Below are 21,457 nucleotides of genomic sequence, written 5' to 3' on the forward strand. Positions count from 1 at the left end.
AGCATTTGCCACCATGCCCAAATATACTATTTTTACAATTTTTGTTAAATTCTCCTCCTACAAACTTGTAAATCCATGAGGGCATGGTCCAACTTGGCATGTTCAGAGCTGTGTAACTTAGTATCTGGCCCAAAGAAAGAACCAAATTAAAATTTCCTGAAGGAAGGAAGGTCAACCAATGACACACAACCTAATGTAACTCAAATTCTGGAACTTTCTAATCTTTGGCTTATTGGCCCAGAAAGCACCCTAGGGATCCACTTCTCTGCCTTTAGCGAAGTGGATTTAGAGCATAAAATGTATTCATAATTTCCTCAAATATTTGATTCCAAGTCTAACAAGTAAACTTCCTTCCCCACAGAGAAACAATTCCATGGTTATTTATGAGACTTCCAGCTGCTGCACAGAAAACCAGAACTATGTGGGGATAGGAATGCTTGTTTCCCCAAACACCAACACTAATAAAGCTGTGGGACAAATCCATGGTTAACATTAACTGCTGCCCAATGACTCAGAGCACTTTTGGAATGCTTACCCCCTACCCCTGGTAAGATCAGTGTCTGCTCACACCTACAGGCCGCCGCTGCAAGGGCACATCGTTCACTTGTTCAATGGACAAACATTTATCAACAAACAACTATTAGGCATCAGACACTGCGCTTGACATTTAGAACCACAAGTATCTTTGGTACTTAGGATATAAAGACGAGTCTTGGGGCGCCTGGGTGGCTTAGTCGGTTAAGCGTCCGACTTCGGCTCAGGTCATGATCTCATGGTTCGTGGGTTCGAGCCCCGCATCGGGCTCTGTGCTGACTGCTAGCTCAGAGCCTGGAGCCTGTTTCGGATTCTGTGTCTCCCTCTATCTCTGACCCTCCCCTGCTCATGCTGTCTCTCTCTCTGTCTCTCAAAAATAAATAAAAACAAAACAAAACAAAAAAGGACATCAGGTCATGACAGGTGCTGTGAAAAGACAGAAAGCAGGATAAATAGTTTACAAAGTGACAGAAGAACAGCTATCTTAGACAGTGGTCTGGGAAGGCTTCTTTGACTGGGTGAATCTTAGCAGAGACCTGAGCAATGGAAGAGAAGAAGCCATGAAGAAATGGGGGAGGGGAGGAGGTTCCAGCATGAGGGAACAGTGAATGCAAAAGCTCTGAGGTGAGCCCATCTGAAGGAACATCTAGGAGGCAGGGAAAGAGAGGGAGATGCAGAGGCAGGAAGGTAGAAGGCTACACACCAAAATGCAGAGGGACACATCAGTCCTCCTAGGGCTGAACATGTAGGGGAAGGGGACCTCACAAGGAAGTAGCTTTTGAAATGAGACTGAAAGGAGGCCAGAAATTTGCCTCCCAGACCGGCTGAGAATTGTCCTCCCAAATGCTCCACAGGAAGCTGAAAATCCAGAAGGAACCTGGATAAATAGGGCCATGTGTCCTAGACTCAGAGGCCAGTACTCAAGGCGCTAGTGACTGACTCGGACCCCTCATCTCCAAGATACTCGCTCTTCTGTGCCCCTACCTAGAGAGCACACCTCTCCTGCCTGCTTCTGGCTCTCTCAGCCCTCCATCACCACATTCCTGCCTGGGCCAGTGTTCTGCTCACCACTGAATCCCCAGTTCCTAGCACAGAGTGGGAGCTTGCTGAGTAAATGAATGCCATTGCTTTCTCTTATACGTACATCCCTCTATCCCTCCATCCATCCATCCTCTTTTTTCTAAAATAAAAATTTGAAGCAGTCTCTTTCAGCTACAACTTCAGACCAAGAATTGACCCACTGCCATAACGTCTCATGTGCACCCCTGTCAGCAGCCAGGCATCAGAGTATATGCTAACTTTCCTCCAGAAAGTGGGTCTTCTCAGAAGTTAAACTGGTTCCACATAGGTAAATATAAGTATTTCATAAGCCACCACACACATCATAGATTGTCAGTAAGCTCGATAATTACAAGTTCATTATTTCTGAGTTCCTACCCTGGTAGGGAACTCTGTCAGATCGTGGACACACGCTTGTGAATAAGCAGGCATGATTCGTGTCCTCACTGAGTTTACAGTATAGACTAAAAAGGACACAGACAGATATTTGTCATCTGATAAAGCCTGAAATGGGGGAAGTAGCTGGTGTTAAAGCCATAGGAGAGCCATCTAATACAGGTCGAGCCGAATAAGGTCTTCTAAAGGAAGCCATGCATGAGTCCTCAAGATGAACAGAAGTTAACTCGGTGAAGTTTTTGGGGAAAACAAGTTTCAGGCAGAAGGAACATAAGTGCAAGGGCCAGAGGCAATGAAAAACAAGGAATAAAATCTAGTTCAGAATGTCACAGGTTATACCTGGAGTGAGAAGAAATGAAGAGGCAGGGGTTGCACGGAAAAGGCACACCTAAAACATACTAAGAGCTGGGGCCTTCCACTGGAGGCATATGTTGACCGGCTTTCAGCATGAGAGAGTTATGACCTGATTTATGCTTTAGAAATTCTTCTCTGAGGTGTCTGAGTGGCTCAGCTGGTTAAGCCTCCAACTTGGCTCAGGTCATGATCTCATGGTTTGGGAGTTCAAGCCCCACACTGGGCTCTGTGCTGATAGCACAGTGTCTTCTTTGGACTCTCTGTCTCTGTCTCTGTCAATTAAATAAAATAAAACATTAAAAAAAAAAATAAGTCTCTCACTTCTAATAGGAGAGATCAAGGGCAGAGACACTAGTCAGGAGGCTCTGCTATTATGCTGGTGAGCTTATGATGCTGCGGCACAGTAATGCCCTGGGGAAAGGCAGACATTTAGGAAACTATTTAGGAGGTGGAAATGACAGGACATGGCCATGTGGGCTGACTGAAGACACGGATAAAAGAAGAAAACCCACACCAGGAGTAGTTTGCCACACACGGCTCTGAAGCTAAGGTCAAGTCATTCATTTTTTCAGGGACAACACCACTGTCCTGTTAGGGCTATTGATGGCCCCAGTGATGAGCAGAGCATAGTGGGATAGGAGGATCAGCTACCTCAGGTCTCTGCAGGCAGCAGGGGGAAGCCAGAATTTTGGTCAGGATAGGAAACGCCTCCTCCTGACTCCACCCAAGGCATATGGAAGCACAGGAAGGGCCAAGGGCAAAGCCAGGATGTACCCTGTACATTTCTCTAAAGAGTTATGGGAAGTGCAATGGAGCTTAACAGCTACCATCTCACATAGCATGTCTTCAGGACTGAGACTATGTGTCCTACAACAGAATCACCTTTCGGTCGAAACTGCTTCCTGCTCATGTGGATCCAAAGCCCCTTCCCAGCCTCAGATGAATCCCCCAGGCTTCTATGCCCTTCCAAATTCTACTTGCACTTCAGTGCTGTCCTGGTCACTCGGACAGCACGTGCTCAGCACACAGCGTCCTGAAGGAGGTAAACCAAGCAGTTTCCTGTTTGGAAAGTGGGAACCTGTGGGCCTGTCACAAAACAAGGCCAAGAACTGTCACATAGTGAAGAAATGCAAGGCAAGGATTACATGGTGAGGTCTGGTAAATGAGTAGAGGCTTTTGACTGGGTAAGTATCTAGAGCTACAGAACTACCCCAGGGCCGAGGGAACCGGGGTTTGAATTCCTATCATCTTGGATTTTACTAAGCAAACAATGCTAACTGCATTACCATTTAATCTTTCCATACATTTACAGATTAATGTATTTCCCCCAATGCTCCCCAACACTCTATCCATCCCTCTCATTGGTACTAGCTTAAAACACTTTACCAATCTGCCCACCAGCTCTGAAAGCAGATAATCAAAAGCAATATGCCATCTCACTAAAAGAAAAAAAAAGTCTAGAACAACACTTAAAGTGTTAACTACCTCATAGCAAAGTAAGGTATGGATCACTCTGGAGTGGCTCTAATTATAAGACAATCAGGAAATCAGGAAATTCAAGACAAGTCTCAGGCAGATTGTACCAAGAAAATTTGTTATTGGCCAAAGCAAAGAAACAAAACTTGTGCACTTTAGATTCAATATGGAGAATGGCAATGATCAACTACATTGACTTCCATAAAATCAGAACAAAACTATAAACAACCCTCCCAATCATACCACATCAATTAGTGATCTGATATGTTAATTATTCTAATGAGCTTTTGTTAATATTATAACATTTATAATATTTGGTAGTATTTAATAATGTCTGTACATGCCATTTATTTATTTATTTTTTTTTTAAATGTTTTATTTATTTCTAGGAGAGAGAGAGAGAGACAGCGTGAGCAGGGGAGGGTAAGAGAGAGAGGGAGTCACAGACTGAAACAGGCTCCAGGCTCTGAGCTGGCAGTCAGCACAGAGCCCGACGCGGGGCTCGAACCCACGAACCGCGAGATCATGACCCGAGCGAAAGTCGGACGCTTAACCAACTACGCCACCCGGGCGCCCCTGTACATGCCATTTAAAAGGCAGTTCAAAATAAAAAACAAAAAAACAAAAAGAAACCAAAAACCAAAAAACACCTAGGCGACTCAAGTCAGTTAGACCTCTGACTTTGGCTCAGGTCATGATCTCACAGTTCATGGGTTTGAGCCCTGCCTCGGCCTCTGTGCTGACAGCTCAGAACCTGGAGCCTGCCTCAGATTCTGTGTCTCCCTCTCTCTCTGCCCCTCCTTCCCTCACACCCTGTCTCTCTCTCAAAAATAAACAAACATTAAAAAAAAATAATAATAGAAAAAATAAAAGGCAACTCAAAAATTTCCAAATGACCTCAAGAAGAAATCTACTCAAGACTGATTTCTTGCAATATGGTAGACTAGACACTCTAAAAACTCTCCCAGTGTTAAGCCCATTAATAAACATTTTAAAAAGGGGAGAAATCCTCAGAGGCTAAAAATAGAAAAAAGAAAAACAAATACAAGTAAGTAGAAATTCACAGAGAAGAATGAAAGATGCACTGTGATGACTGTTTCTTACACGTCAATGTGGCTAGGCTGCAGTTCCCAGTATTCAAACACCACTCTAAAGGTTGCTGTGAAAGGTGTTTCATAGATGTAAATCAAAGTCCGTTAATAAAGTCCAAGTAAAGAGAATTATTCCTGATCCTCTGTAGGACTGATTTAATCAGGGGAAAGACCCTAAAAGCAGAACTGAGACTTTCCAGAAGAAATTCTGCCTTGGACAGCTGTTTCAGCCTATGCCTGAGACTTGCAGCCTGCCCTTCCTCAGGTCTGCCCATGGACTGCGGATTTGCCTCACCAACCCCCACTATTGTGGGAACCAGTTTCTTACAATAAATCTCCTAATGTTCATTTCCTACGGGTTCTGCTTCTCTGGCTGAACTCTGATTGATGCACATGCCAGCTGCTGAGCTGAGGCATCTGCTGCTTGCTACTTTTGCTCTGTGGAAAAAGATTAAGTTTAGAGGGATGCCTGGATGGTTCAGTTGGTTAAAGGTCTAACTCTTGATTTCTACTCATGTCTTGATCTCACGGTTCATGAGATTGAGCCTGCTATTGGGCTCTGTGCTGACAGCATGGAGCCTGTTCTCTCACTCTCCTCTCTCTCTGGCCCCATCCCCATGCTTCTCTCTCTCTGCCTCCACTCCCATGTGTACCCTTGCACACACACTCTCTCTCTCGCTCTCTCTCTCAAAATAGATAAACATTTTAAAAAGTCAGATTAGACAATAAATGAAAAATTGAACCAGAAAACAAAGAAACTTGTAAACCTAAACTTGGCTTTCCAGGCCTGAACTCTGGAGACAGCAGAGAAAACTATTCATGGAGAATCTATAGCAACAAGCCATGGATTTGGGGTCCAATTTCATAAATACGCTTAAGTTCAACAGTAAGCATAGAGAGATACCACTTCATATCCACCAGACCAGCCAAATATAAAAGTGAGAATAGCAAGTATTGGACAAAATATGGAACAATGCGAACTCTCACTCACCATACTTGAACATCAACTTTGGAAAACGAGTTTGCATCATCTGGTAAAGTCAGATGTATATAGACTATGAAATATTCATTCCACTATCTTTGATAAGGCCTTGAATCCCAAGAAACATGTGTAAGAACAGTCTTGTTTTTTAAATTTTATTTATTTAAACTCAAGTTAGTTAACATACAGTACAGTATTGGTTTCCGGAGTAGAATCCAGAGATTCATCACTTACATACAACACCCGGAGCTCATCCCAACAAGTGCCTTCCTTAATGCCCATCACCCATTTAGCTCATCACTCCACCCTCCCCCATACCCCGCAGCAAACTTCAGTTTGTTCTCTGTATTTAAGAGTCTCTTATGGTTTGCCTCCTTCTCTGTTTTTATCTTATTTTTCTTTCCCTCCCCCTATGTTCATCTGTTGTGTTTCTTAAATCCCATATAAGAGTGAAATCATATGATATTTGTCTTTCTCTGACTTCTTTCACTTAGCATAATACACTCTAGTTCTATTCATGTTGTTGCAAATGGCAAGATTTCATTCTTTTTGATGATGAATAGTATTCCATTGTATAGATATACCACATTGTAGGGACTGACTCGGTTACAGAGACCATCCTGTTATCCTTAAACAAAGCTTCTAAGATAAAAAACCACATGAATTTTGTATAACTGCAGGGTCAAATATTATCCAGTTCAATGTATATACCTACCACATCTTCTTTATCCATTCATCAGTTGATGGGACATCTAGGCTCTTTCCACAATTTGTCTATTTTTGACAGCACTGCAATAAACATTGGGGTACATGTGCCTCTTCAAATCAGCATTTTTGTATCTTTTGGATAAATACCTGGTAGTGCAATTGCTAGGTCGTAGGGTAATTTTATTTTTAATTTTTTGAGGAACCTCCATATTGTTTTCCAGAGTGACTGCACCAGTTTGCATTCCCACCAACAGTGCAAAAGTGTTCCACTTTCTCTGTGTCTTTGTCATATCCTCTCTTATGTCCTGAGTTGTTAATGTTAGTCATCCTGACAAGTATGAGGTGGTATCTCATTGTGGTTTTGATTTGTATTTCCCTGATGATGAGTGATGTTGAGCATCTTTTTATGTGTCTATTAGCCATCTGGATGTCTTCTTTGGAAAATTGTCTCATCATGTCTTATGTCCATTTTTTCACTGGATTATTTGCTTTTTAGGTTTTGAGTTTGATAAGGTCTTCATAGATTTTGGATACTAACCCTTTATATGATAGGTCATATTCTCCCATTTCATTGGTTGCCCTTTAGTTTTGTTGAGTGTTTCTTTTGCAGTGCAGAAGCTTTTTATCTTGATGAGGTCCCACTAGTTCAATTTTGCTTTTATTTCCCTTGCCTCCAGAGAGATGTCTAGTTAGAAGTTGCTGCAGCCAAGGTCAAAGATATTGCTGCCTGTTTTCTACTGTAGGATTTTAATGGTTTCTTATCTCACATTTAGGTCTTTCATCCATTTTGAATTTACTTTTGTGTATAATGTAAGAAAGTGGTCCAGTTTCATTGTTCTGCATGTCATGTCCAGTTTTCTCTTCATTTGCTGAAGAGACTGTCTTTTTTCCACTGGATACTCTCTCCTGCTTTGCTGAAGATTAGTTGGCCTATATAATTGTCCCAAACTGGAAGCAGTTCAGATCTACTTACAGGAGACGGGATCAAGTGGAACATTCACATAATGGAATACAGTTACAGCAGGGACAATGAATGAATTACAGCTACATGTCCTGGCACAAATATAATGCAGAGGGACAAAAAGCTCAATTCATGCATTGAGGTTCCAATTTTGTTCATAGTCTTATCAGATATTATAAAATTAAAACTAGGACCAGATGACCACTTACCCATGTCTTACATCCAAGCTGTCAGTTCTAAAGACCAAGAATTATATCCTATTCATATATGAACCCACAGAACCTAGGACAGCACCAGACATAAAGAATGTACTCAGGGCACCTGAGTGGCTCAGTTGGTTAAGCGTCCAACTTCACCTCAGGTCATGATCTCATGGGCTGCGAGTTCAAGCCTCACATCAGGCTCTACACACTGACGGTACAGAGCCTGCTTGGGTTTCTCTCTCTCTCTCTCTCTCTCTCTCTCTGCCCCTCCCCAATTCATGCTCCTGCCCTCTATCTCTCAAAATAAATAAATACACATTTAAGAAGAATACACTCAATAGATAGTTGTTGAATGAATAAATTCTGAACACAAAAATGCATGCCAGAAACCAGACCCTATATTCCTAACCTAGAATACCTAATGCCTGAAATCCCAAACTCTGACCTTACCTGCCTGGACCTCTTCCTGCCATGATACCCCTGTAGATGTTAGCATCTGAACTATCTAACTCGTGCTAATTCTCCCCTTCCCCAGCCTCCTAAAACCATACTTCCATCTAAAACCCACTCAGATCCTAGTGTGATATGTTCTCGACAAAAACTTCAGATAAAGGAACTCGCCATTGTCAGTAAAATGAACTTTGTAAAGATTAATAAAATGAACTTTTGGGCCATATTGATAAGGGACCCACTGTGAAATTCCTGGGCACCTTTCTATATGGGAAATAAACACAAGTAAAGGGACACATTTTAGAGGAACATAATTGATTCATTTTCTCTCTTGAACTACTAGAGCATTTTTAAAGTATGTCTTTTTTTTTTCACTACCAAGGGTGTTCCTGCCTTGAACATTATGAAGGAAGAACATTTGACACAAGTAAAGGTGGTCTTTCTTGATATAATCACAGTAATTCAACCTCAAAACACCAACTGACCTAAGTGTGAGGGGTACCTTCTTGTGGGCTAATGGCATGGCCACAGTAAGTTAATTCCATCATCTCAGCAGGGTAATGTGGTATAAGAACACTACAATTACCTTGTTTAGCAAGACCAAGTACATTTCAGTAAAGCGAGATTTTTAAAATCGAAATGTTACAATTGTTTTAAGAATATTCGCAAGCACATTAGATCATTCTTGGATCTCCAGCTGTCATTTAGGCACTAAATCATATTGTTATCTTGGGAAGGGAGATGCAGGAGCATGAATTGGGGAGGGGCAGAGAGAGAGAGAGAGAGAGAGAGAGAGAAACCCAAAACTGACACTTTCTGAACTTCTAGAAAATGCACATTTTTTTTCTTCCTATCAATGTTATGTAGGCAAAAGGCTAGTCTCATCTATTTGGCTATGAGTCACTCATTTCATTCCAATGATTTACTAAATTTCTAGTTTGCACCTTCTACTATGTTACATATGGTTTGGGAAGGGAATTCCTACTCCAATGGGCTTTCAAGACTATTGATAAAACAAGATTTATTTATTCAAAGAAGACATAAGAATAAACATGAGGGAGTATAAAGCCCAGGGTATAATAGAACCTTGACTTCTAAGCTTGGCTAACTTTATAACAACTACTGTCTTGATGGCTTTGAAAGTTTACTCCCTTAGCCAGGGCACCTGGGTGACTCTGTTGGTTAAGCGTCTGACTTCAGCTCAGGTCATGATCTCATGGTTTGTGAGTTTGAGCCCCACATCAGGCTCTGTGCTAACAGCTCAGAGCCTGGAGCCTGCTTCAGATTCTGTGTCTCCCTCTCTCACTGTTCCTCCCCTGCCTGTATGCTGTCTCTCAAAAATAAATAAACATTTTTAAAAAGTTTTTAAAGGGGGCCCTGGGTGGCTCAGTCAGTTGAGCATCTGACTTCGACTCAAGTCATGATCTCATAGTCCGTGAGTTTGAGCCCCGCATCAGGCTCTGTGCTGACAGCTCAGAACCTGGAGCCTGCTTCAGGTTCTGTGTCTCCCTCTCTCTCTCTCTCTCTGCCCCTCCCCCACGCATGCTCTGTCTCTCTCTGTCTCAAAAATAAATAAAAATTTTTTAAAAATTTTTTTAAGTTTTTTTTTTTTTTTTAAAGTTCACTCCCTTCTCTGAATCACATTGCATCTTTGGTGAAAATAGGGGCCGTATTAGACACTCTTAAAGTTACTTCCAATAGAGGCATTCCATTCTAAGTGTGAGGTTTTAAGCAAGTTTAAGAGAATATTTTTTAGAAGATGTGTGTGGAGAAATTCACAATGCAAAGATTGCTCCAAGTAGGATTAATCAGAGAAGGTTCCAAAGTAATGGTAAGCCTCAGGGTTGGTGGGGAAACACAATAATGAAATGGTATGACAAGTGCCATAGCTGAGGTATTATGCGTGACCTAATGGGGATGTGACATTTGTGAACCTCTCTTTTCCTATGCATCCCTTCTGCCTTTGTGACTAAATACATGCCATTCTCAATTCATTATTAATCAACTCTACCTCAAAAGAGAGGTGTTCAAGGTGGCTGGATGAGGATTAGCCTAACTCATTTCAAAGAGCAACTGTGGCTAAAGAAGTGATTCTCCAGGCAAGTTCACTCACTGCCCTAATCACTCTCTGCCATAGTGATGACCCAGTGATCTAAAAAATAATAAATCACACACACAAAGTGTTATTCCATCATTCAATCTGTAATAGGAAGCAGGATAGTCTTCAAGTGATGAGATCAGAGCCCTAAAATTTCACACTGAGACTAAGTTATCTGGATTAGTAATTTAGTCAATCAGATCATCTAGAAAAAGTATCTCCTCTCAGTTCTTGCTTGAAGGAGATTTAGACAGTAAATTATCCAATTAAGGACACAGTTGGAATTGCTTCCTAAAGTTAAAGAATTTAAGCAGAATTTTCATGTACAGGAAACATTATAGACTCAAAATTTCTTATTGTTTACATACTTTGCTAAGATTATGGAAGAAACTCCAAGGAAAGTTACCATCTATCCCAGGGCCTGCGTTAAGTCTGTAGAGAAATTACTCGTGCCCTTGTCCTTTTCTTCTCTTGCCTGCAAAGCTCAGGTTCTGAGTCCTCTCACACCATGATCAGAATCCACCAGCTCTAATTCCTTCACTATCTATCTATTTTGCCATTGAGGTCCATGGTTTCCAAATCCTTAAGACACATAAATAATATTATGGATTCCTTTTGTTAACTGGCCCCTTGGCTCATAATTTTCTTCCTCTGAAGAAAGGAGAAATTATACAATAGTTAAGGAAATGTCCCAATTTCCAGTGGTCCTTTTTGCATAGATTATTATCTTCTACAAATCAAAGAGAATGTGAGAATTGCAAAGAAATAACTTGGGTCAGTTCACCTCTGAAAACTACCTGAAACTGTTTAGTACAAGGCAGAGAGGACCAGTTCAGATCACTCCAGGGAAGGAAACATTTGTCAGTGAACTACAAACAAAAAAAGGCAGCCAAAAGAAGCTCAGATCAATTCATTATCTGATGAATATCTGTTGATATTACTTTCAGTTTTTCTTCACACATCATTATCAGTATCATCAAACATTTAAAATCTGCCTTCCAAAGGTAGATATGACAAGCAGTTGGTAATATTCCACACTATCACTTTACTAATACTAAAAATCATTGTCTGTAATTTGAACTATCTTCCTCTAAAAGTTTCAAAAAGTTAGAAAAAAAAAAAAAACAAGGGCACCTGGGTGGCTCAGTCAATTGTCCAACTCTTGATCTCAGATCAAGTGTTGATTTCAAGGTCATGAGTTCAAGGCCCAAATTGGGGTCCACGCTGTGAAGCCTACTTAGGAAAAAAAACAAAAACAAAAAAACAACTCACCATTGTGTATATCATGTGAGTATCATCAATTAATGTGGCAAGAATGTAGAAGATGCCTTCTGTCCTTCCCATTAAGAATATGAAGAGACTATAGAGAAGTGAAATTCTATAGGGGCACATACTTTGTGGGAACAGAAGAGAGGGGGAGGAAATAACAGATTTGAGTAAGAACAAGTCATGGTGTAATAAAACAATAATAGAACCAAAACAAACTCCTCAATGCTTTGAGGAGATTTAAATCACAATACCCTTTAATCCGCATGTTGGTTCCTTCTGCTCTGGAACTCTCTGCCTCTGCATCCTGTAAATGATATGTGGGTGGTAAGCTCCCTCAGCCAGTGGATGATTTTTGACAGGCTCAATGAAGAAGTCTCCATGCGGTAGATGGAAAAATCCAGTCTGTAAATACACATAATGCAAAGGTCTATTTAAATCAATTCTGTCTTTGAATCAAAGACAATTAGTAAAGTGAAAATTATATAGACAACAATGATCCCTAAAACTCATAAAACCAATGCTTTTATAGTCTGCCATTTGATCTCACAGAAAAGCTACACATAAAGAAGTTAATGAGATGCCTTTATAGGCATAGTTATTCAGTGTTTTGGGGTCATAGATCCCTTTGAGACTCCAATGAAAAAAGCGTGCCTATATACATGTACCCAAAATGTGGCACACAATTTTGCAGGTTTATCTTCCTGCCCCTAAAGCCCATCACTGGGTATCGAGGAATCTTAAATTAAGAACCTATGCATTGCCCTGTTATGGAGTTGGTACCTATACTCCATACTCCACTGACAATTATCTGGAACATTTACCTGTATGTGGGTAGCCCAGCCTCATGTTCGTATGGCTACTTGACTTTAAGTGTTTATGCCATTCCGCTCTCAAGGAAACAAAGAAACAGAATGCTGAGTCCCTGATCTGAGACTGAGTTTCCTGGAGTCTACAGTGCAAAGTCCTCTGTCAGTTTCCAGGGGAAGGGGGCCACTCTCATCTCACAGTTATGGGAATCAGAGATATGCTGGAGAATGCCCATCAATGAGAACTTTCTGGAGGTCAGGTCTAGAAGTGGTATATGCCTCAACTCTCTTTTCTCTTCAAGAAATTGTCTTAGTGCCCATTTGAGATTGAAGCAGAGTGATTATCAAAGAGACCACCAAATGCCGAATAGAAGCGAGGCAAGATTTTATTTACAGCTGGGCCAAACCTGATCTCCTGATCTCATGGAGAAATGCAGAGAATGGCCGCGAACAAAGATGGCGGTGAGCTTCTATGGACTTCAGCAAGGCAGAATACGCCATTATTTAGTTAACCAATTATATTGTGACAGTCAGGTGTTAGTTTTGGCAGAGACCTATCAATTTTAAGTTGTCTTGAAATACCAACCGTAATTAGACTTATGAGAAGCCGTGGGGGTAGTGACTATGTGACAGACCACCAGGGTAGAATGGTAATGTGGTGTTCTGTAACCTTTCGTACAGGTGTGGGTGTGGTCAGCCAGAACAGGGAAGTACAAGCTTGCTAAGAGGATTTACAGAAGCAGAAATAGTATGTTAGTATTTAACTGTGCTTGAGGTTAACCTACAACACAGATGTTTAGAAAACTCCTTTGCCAGTGATCTCCTAAGATGGACTTAAATCGAAGGATCTGAATTTTATATAAATGAAAAAAAGAGCTTGCCCTAGAAGACTTGCCTAAGGCATCATATTGAGGTGATTGGGAGCTCAGACTCTGGAATTAAACTGGGTTCAATCCCAGCTCTTTCATTTATTAGCATCATGACCTTAGGCAAATGATTTGTTCAGTTTTAGCTTTCTCAAGTGCAAAATGGAGATAATCAAGGTTGCTATGAAGACCAAATGAGTTAATGTATACAAAGCTCTTAGAAGAGGGCCTGGCTCATAGTCTCATTAACATTAAGCTCTCTCCATATTTTACATCATTTCATTGTATGGAATCAATATAGCCATTCAGTCAATAATAAGTTTTCAACAGTAAACCTGGAAACCCTGGAGGCTTAGGGAAACTGTGAAAGCCTGCAAGTTCAAGCCCCTCACTGTACCTCAGCAAGCCAGGGCTGCCCTGCTCTGCAGACAAGTCTGAAGACCCTCTGAGCAGCCTCCATAGTCAACAGGCAAGAGGGGCTCATGAAGGAGGCTACTCTCTATGGACAGTCCCTAACTGGGATGTCTTTCCAAAATATTTGCTTCATTAGACCAATAACATAACCAGATCTTAACACAAATCTCACAACTGGCTTCTCTGTCTTGATTACTGACTTTAAAATATCTTTAATAACAAGGGGAATAGGAAAAATGGCACGCTTTACTGGCAGTCGTAAGAAGAGCTGTGTGACTTTGAATAGGTCACCCAGCCACTAAAACAGAGGTGATGGCTACTACCTCATGGGGCTGTTAGATGAACCAAATGAGCTAAGGCTCAGAAAAAGGCCATGCATAGTGCTTTACAAATGCAGGGTGGTAACGTTTTAACTACCACCAAAACAGCCTGTGTTTTCCTGTGACTTCCAATTGCTGAAACTCCTTTCTTAGGAGACATGACATTCTTCTCAGTATCTTTTTCTGAGGAAACCCATGGGATTGAAAGAACGGACAATGTCCAGGTTGTAGGAAAATAGCTGGAAACAGACTCATGCAGTGCTGAGATTGGGTTTCATTTCTACACTGAGACAAAGAGCAGGGCACGAGAATGTGAACCTGCTATTAATAAAGCTCATTTGTTCCACAGAAACAAGAACTCAAGGACTCGCCAGGGAAAGCTGATGTGGGGTCCCTTTGTGCAACTGCTGTCAACTTAATACTGATGTCCTTGAATAGAAAAAATTCACCAACAAGAAGGATTTATTGGTCTTTCTTTAGCCTCACATTTTGGACTCAGGTAGTACAGAAGAAACAAATGAGGCTCCAGTTGAGAATATATAAGTATTTATGAGTAACATGAATGAGAATGCCTGCAAGCCAATCGCATTTTCCTAAAGGCTTACTTTTATCTGCATTCCTCCAGGAAGCCAGCATTGCCATCCTGCACCCAGAAATCACCTATTCGGTCTAAATATTTCTCAGAAGCTGGACGATGACCTGGGAGAGCGGGCTGACTCACCAGCTGGAGGGGAAGCAGGACACCTGCTCACATGCACAGACCCCATGTATGTGTCACACAGAAGGAGATGGAGAGACACCCACTGGTTTGGAGGAGAGTGAGGTGGAAAGATTTCCTAGCTGAGCTCTGCACCTCCTCTCTCCACCATCACATACACCTAGATCTGTATACAACTGATGTCTGGGTGGCTCCAGTTTATTGGTCTCTTCCCACCTAACCAGAGCCAGGTCATGCTAGAAGAACTCATCTATGGTTTTCTTTCCAAACAAAATACTGGCTCGATGCTTTCCTGCAGCCCAGTGCCCAAGCGAATCACCTTCTATTACCAGTTCTGGATCTGAACCAAAAAAGACACCTTTTATTCCAATCTTCTCTGTAACCTGCTCACCTTCCTTAGATCCTTAAAGGAGAATGGGAATGGACTTGAAAGAAGTATATAACTCACTGGGGACTTGTATGCTGTTCCCAGAAGAACCAAGGCAGAATGAACCTCAGGCAGAAGCTCAAAGAAGACAAATTTGCCCTTTCTCTCCATTGTCATCTATGGATAACATCCCCCTCTCGGCATCCCATAGTCTCAGCACACCACTAACTCCCTTTTGGAAGTAAACTCATGTCCTTGTTTTAACTAAGTTATAAATATCTGTGAATGCTTCCTGAGGCTCTTCTGAGAATTGTTTTAAATAAACTTTAATTTGAAGATTTATAAACATATGGAAAGATATACAAATCACAACTGTAAAGTCCCATAAATCTTTCATAGATGGAACACCTAAATGGAGAAACAGAACATTCCCAGCAACTGAGAAACTCCCTATTCCTTTCCAGCCAATACCATTCCCCAAGGGTAACCACTGGTCTGCTTTCTAAGACTAATAAATAATTTCAAGCCTATCTTTATTTCTTTACAGGAAGCATTACGTGACACAAAAGAAAAAAATGTCTACTAATTGATTTCAAGTGTTAGAGACTGAGCAATGGAAAAGATTTTAAGGCAGGTGGATTTCTTAAAGCCTGTTAAGTCAGACTCTTCATATTGCTTTCTACTTGTCAGGAAGCCCAGCTCGTGGCCATGAAACAAGGGGCTGAGCCACCTTGGTGTGAGTCAGCTATCATTGAACTTCTACTACTCTCTGTGAAAGAAAGGTGGGGAAGGACCTTCACAGAATCTTTAGATCCAATTTTTTTTCCCTAGTCTCAGACTGAGAATAGTTGCCTACAACCTCTTCTCCTCTGCCCATCAAAGTGTGAGTCATCTTGATGTAACTGACACCATACTTCGGTTAGTGCAATGATTTGGGTCCAGTGGGAAACTGGCAATGTCTAATAAGGAATCTGTGAATGGAGTGTTCTAGAATCACACAGCCTAGACACTCTGAAGAGTCACCTAACCTGTGCTGGCATGCCATCCGGTTTTACCACAGGTAAACCCTGCAGACTGAAGAATACCAACAATGGGATTGTAAAAGAAGAGAACTACCAAATCAGTTCCATCCCTCAGGACCCTGTGTAACACAGTTCAAGGGGGTTCTATCACATAGGGAAAAGCTGTGAATGTACCCCCTGGAGCTGTGCAATAGAACAATGCTGCCAAAAGCCATTGACCTGTCCTGGAAAGAAATTCCTTTTCATTTGAAAATTTCAGAAGTTATCGGATCAACTTTTTTCTCCCCACGGTGACAAAGACAACATGAGCAACAGAATGGTTTGGGATGAAGAGGTACCCAAGATATTCAGTTACAGTGCATGAATCACTGGAAAAGATACCACCTGTTCCCCATTATAACACACAAGAAAAGGCTAAATATGCGCCCCCCCCAAATCATCCTTATTGATTATCAGTCTGTATCTATATCACTTGGCCATTCCAGTGCTAAGACCTCTAAGAGGGGTAGGGACTCCTACCTCCAAGGCTTATAATGCAGCCAGAAAGGCAAGACTTAATATACAACATCCTCAAGAAAGGTATGTATTTGGTGAGGGGTACCTCCCTGGGTGCTACAGATTCCAGTGCTGGGATTCAGCGAAGATGAAGACCAGTGAGGGTGAGAGCTTTTAGAGGGCAAAAATAGAAGACCTCATTTCCAGTCACAAAACACTTGGCAGAGCCCTAAAGCCATGACAGAATTATTAACTTTTTTTGTTGCTGGTCTGCAAGAGGCAGAGCATCTTATCATTTAATATGTAACCAGGACCCTAAGTGAAAAGTCAAGAGATGACAGAAGCCTCAGAATATAGATGTAAGACCACTGAGAAGATTCCCACAGGAATATGCCACCCTCTGCTGTGATCCCAAGAGCTCTCTGACATGCCTGCGTGGAGCCAAAGGGGAGAGTGACTGGTAACGACATAGATTCATGAAGATTTTGCATATTAGTCTTGACAGCACTGGTCATTCATGTGGTTTGAGGAGATAAAACTCAAGCCAGGAAGACATTCCCTGGTGCATCCAACCTGGTAGTTACCGTATGTCAGGCAGATATTGTATCAGTAGAGATCTGGTCCCTACCTCCTGGAACTGTGGCCAAATAGAACCTCCTGTGATGTGGAGATGTTATATGTCTGCACTGTCCAATTTGACAGCCATAAGCCACACTTAACTTTATTTTTTTTTAATTTTTAAGTATAATTGACAGGTGTACAACATAGTGAGTCAGTAGCGCTATACATTATGCTATGCTCACCACAAGTGCAGTCACCATCTGTCACCATACACCGTTGTCACAGTATCATAGACTACATTCCCTATGCTGTATTTTTATTCCTATGACTTATTTATTTCATAACTGGAAGCTTATATCGCACACTCTCCTTCACCCATTTTTCCCATCCTCCTATATATAATTTCAGTCATATGTAGAAACTAAAATCAAAAAGTTACACTTTTTCAGTGTAACTTATTTCACTTAGCATAATATCTTCTAAGGTCTCTCCATGTTGTCACAAATAGCAAGAAATCATTTTTTATGGCTGTGTAATATTATTCTGTGTGTGTGTGTGTGTGTGTGTGTGTGCACGCACGTGCATGCATATGTGTGTATATATCTTTATCTATTCATCTATCAATAGACATTTAGGTTGCTTGCATATCTTGGCTATTGTAAATAATTCTGTAACAAACAGAGGAGTGCATATATGTTTTCAAATTAGTATTTTCATTTTCTTTAGGTAAATACCCAGTAGTGGAATTATATAATCATAGAACAAAGTTGGACGTACCACAATTCTAGATTTTATGATACACTATGAAGATGTATTAATCAAATGGTATGGTACTGGCATAAAAACAGACACCCAAATCAATCTTAGAAATAAACACTTGCTTATAGGGTTAATTAATCTATGACAAAGAAGTGAAGACTCTACAGTGGGGAAAGACAGTCTCTTCAATAAATGGTGCTGGGAAAGCTGGACATGAACATGCAAAAGAATGAAACTGGACCACTTTTTAACACCATACACAAAAATAAATTCAAAATGTATTAAACACCTAAATGTGAGACCTGAAACCATAACAATCCTAGAAGAGAACACAAGCAGCAGTTTCTTTGACATTTGCCATAGCAACATTTTTCTAGATAGGTCTCCTCATGCAAGGAAAACAAAAGCCAAAGTAAACTATTGGGACTATACAAAAATAAAAACCTTCTGCCCAGCGAAGGAAAATGACCAACAAAACAAAACGGCGACCTACTGAACAGGAGAAGAATTTTTCAAATGATATATCCAATAAGGGTAAACAAACACATAAAGAACTTCTACAACTCAACACCAAAAAAATATACAATTAAAAAAATAGGGAGAGGGCTTAAAAACACATTTTTCCAAAGAAGACATACAGATGGCCAACAGACACATGAAAAGATGCTCAACATGACTAATCATCAGGGAAATGCAAATCAGAACCACAATAAGATATCTCTTTAAATGTGTCAGAATAGGTACCATCAAAAAGATAAGAAATAGTAAGTGGTGGTGAGGACGTGGAGAAAAGAGAATGCTTGTACACTGTTGGTAGGAATGTAAATTGGTGCAGTCACTGGGGAAAACAGTATGGAAGTTCCCCAAAAATTAAAAACAAAACTACCATATGATCCAATTTTATTTAACTTTAATTATTATCTTGAATTAAAACAGTCACAGGTGGTTAATAGCTACCATATTGGACCCATATTTCTGGAAATGGGTTGACTAACAAAGGAAATCCACAACATATGGATATACAGTGATGAGGGCTGTCATCAAGGCAAATATGAAGACCTGCTTTAAGAGAAAAACAAACAAATGTGACATTTCACTATAACAGTTTGTTTTTTAAGATCAAATCGATCAGGCGCCAGCTTGGAAACACCAATGTACACAGACTTTAGAGAACTGAGAGAGAGAGAAGTGGGTATTAAAAAATACAACATTTGCCAAAATCAAAACGATTCATCAGGAGAAAATTTGGCAGGAGAAGGGCTGTGTGGGGGGCTGCCATTGTCCTGAGACCAGAATGGAAGGGGTGTGGATGTCGTAGCAGGAGCCTGGGACTGGAGTCGTGATCATACAGAATTGGAAGCCAGATTCCACCTCTAGAAGGAATTGTCCCCCTGGGAGCCCTGGAATATCAACCTACGTGTCCTCACACCTCTCCCATGCCCTTGGAGAAGCCTGCCACAAGCCTAACATACAAAAGACCACATCCCACTCACTGGCTGGCAGCTTAGAGTCTAAATAGTAGGGAGGAAAATATCCCTTCATTTAAAAAAAGCTAATGAAATGGATTCCAAAACAAATGTAAGATCAAAAAGTTATGACAGGGTTTAATAGAAATAGCATGAGCTGTGTGATCTTGGTCAAATTAGCCAAAACAGGGAGCCCAAGTTTTCTCATTTGTAAAGTGAGGCAATATCTACCTTCATTTGCAGAGTAGTATCTATCAGAGATGTCGTGTGTAAAGTTCCCAGCAGAAGGCTTTATCATATTTTTGGTACTCAATAAATGCACTGTAGCTCATGCTGTCATAACATTGTCCACAGTGAGCACAATATAAAGTGGTAATGAAAGAAAGTCTCTCAAGTCCACCTGCTTGGTTTGTCTCTTAGCTGCTAGTAACTTAACTTCTCTCTGGGCCTCAGTTTGCTCAACTGAAAAATATGAATAGTAACAGTAATGTGTTAACTTATTACGTGTGTATTAAATGAGTCAGTAGAAAGCAACTGGATGAATGTTAGCACATAATAAGTGCCTAATAACTGTTAGTATGATAGGGAATCTATGTGAACAACTCTCGGAAATTATAATGGAATAAAAGTACTTAGTTCCATGAACTTTTCTCTCACACCGTCTTCAGGGACAGGGCGGGAGCCTCATGAATGAGAGTGACTTACAAAATGGTCATCAGCCCTGAGCAAAAAGAGAGCTGTCAGAGAGTCAAGGTCATTTCTGACTACTTCTCTCCCTCTCTCAATAATATATCAGAAAAATATTCTGTTTCTCAGAATTTCTCTATGGTTTTGCCTTTGCATGTGAGGAGGGGCAGCTCTAAGCAGCAATCCATATTTGTCATCACAGGAAAATGAGAAGCCCAACTAAAAAGAAGTGGGAGAAAATTGCCAGCATATTGGAGGCCCAGGAAACATGTTATCAGGGAGAACAACAGGAGAGAACCAGCTTCGTAGAAGTGAAAGCACTTCCTCCCATGGGGAGCAGAAAACCATGATGGCAGATTTAGCCAAGATACATCAATAGTTTTGCATGATGCCCCAGCAGATCATCCTTCTCAGTCCAGAAACCATCCTCCACTCTAGGGATACAAAGTCCCTCCTGGGTGTGGAGAACATGGTCCCGGTTCTGCTGCCCTCCCTACCCCATGATGGTCAATAATCCCTGGATGGGAGTGCTCCCACTCCTGGAGGAAAGAGCAAAGCAGCCAGCCAACACTGTTGCTATGGCCACCAAAGCCATTTTGGTCTGAAACACAGCATTCCAGGGATGTTTAACTGTGGCTTAGAGCCAAAGGTGGATGTCTTCTCTGGTGGCCTAGTGATGGGAACCGGCAAACCATGAGGGAATGTGATAGAAGTTAGTTTCACTAAGCACCACAGCAGAAAAGGGGTTAAAAAAGGAAGAGGAGGTCTAGTGTGAGATGTTTAGATCCTCATTACATCTCTAAAATAAAAAGACTAAAAAAAAAAAAGATTTGCCTTCCCAAGGGTTCTTTCATTAAAGAATAAGTCAACACTCACTATCTCTACTTTCTAAACTCCCCTGAAGTCACAAATACAGCAGAACAGATTTTAGTTTTTTGTAATTCCTCACTGCCCTGTAAGAACAGGTCAAAAGTAACTAAGTTTTTTGGCCGAGGGCACACAAAATCTTTCTTGGTAGAGCAGAATTTCACATCCTTGAAGACGACATTAAAGCGGTAGGAGGAAGGGAACTAGCAGCTGAGAAAAGTTCTAAATGACTGTGTTTGAGAAAGAAGGGACTAGGGGCACCTGGGTGGCTCAGTCAGTTAAGTGGCCTACTCTTGATTTTGGCTCAGGTCATGATCTCAAGATTCATGCGTTTGAGCCCCGGGTCAGGCTCTGTGCTGACAGTGAGGAGCCTGCTTGTGATTGTCTTTCTCTCCATCTCTCTCTGCCTCTCCCCCACTTGTGTGCATGCTTGCATACTTTCTCTCTCTCAAAATAAATAAATAAACTCAAGAAAGAAAGAAAGAAAGAAAGAAAGAAAGAAAGAAAGAAAGAAAGAAAGAAAGAAAG

The 21,457-nt window shown here is 41.1% G+C and overlaps 1 protein-coding gene across 2 annotated transcripts in view; it reads right to left on the reverse strand.

The window, feature by feature from the left end:
• ADAMTS12 (ADAM metallopeptidase with thrombospondin type 1 motif 12) overlaps positions 1–21,457 on the reverse strand; it is a 301,553-nt gene that overhangs the window by 180,161 nt on the left and 99,935 nt on the right. For both annotated transcript variants that reach the window (XM_039248274.1, XM_039248273.1), the window contains exon 3: positions 11,833–11,983. In XM_039248274.1, the coding sequence (XP_039104205.1) occupies positions 11,833–11,983 (151 nt within the window). The remainder of the gene's footprint in view (positions 1–11,832; positions 11,984–21,457) is intronic.

The sequence above is a fragment of the Hyaena hyaena genome, unplaced genomic scaffold (assembly GCF_003009895.1).
Source record: "Hyaena hyaena isolate Hyena2069 unplaced genomic scaffold, ASM300989v1 scaffold_310, whole genome shotgun sequence".
In the NCBI taxonomy this organism is placed as follows: Eukaryota; Metazoa; Chordata; class Mammalia; order Carnivora; family Hyaenidae; genus Hyaena; species Hyaena hyaena.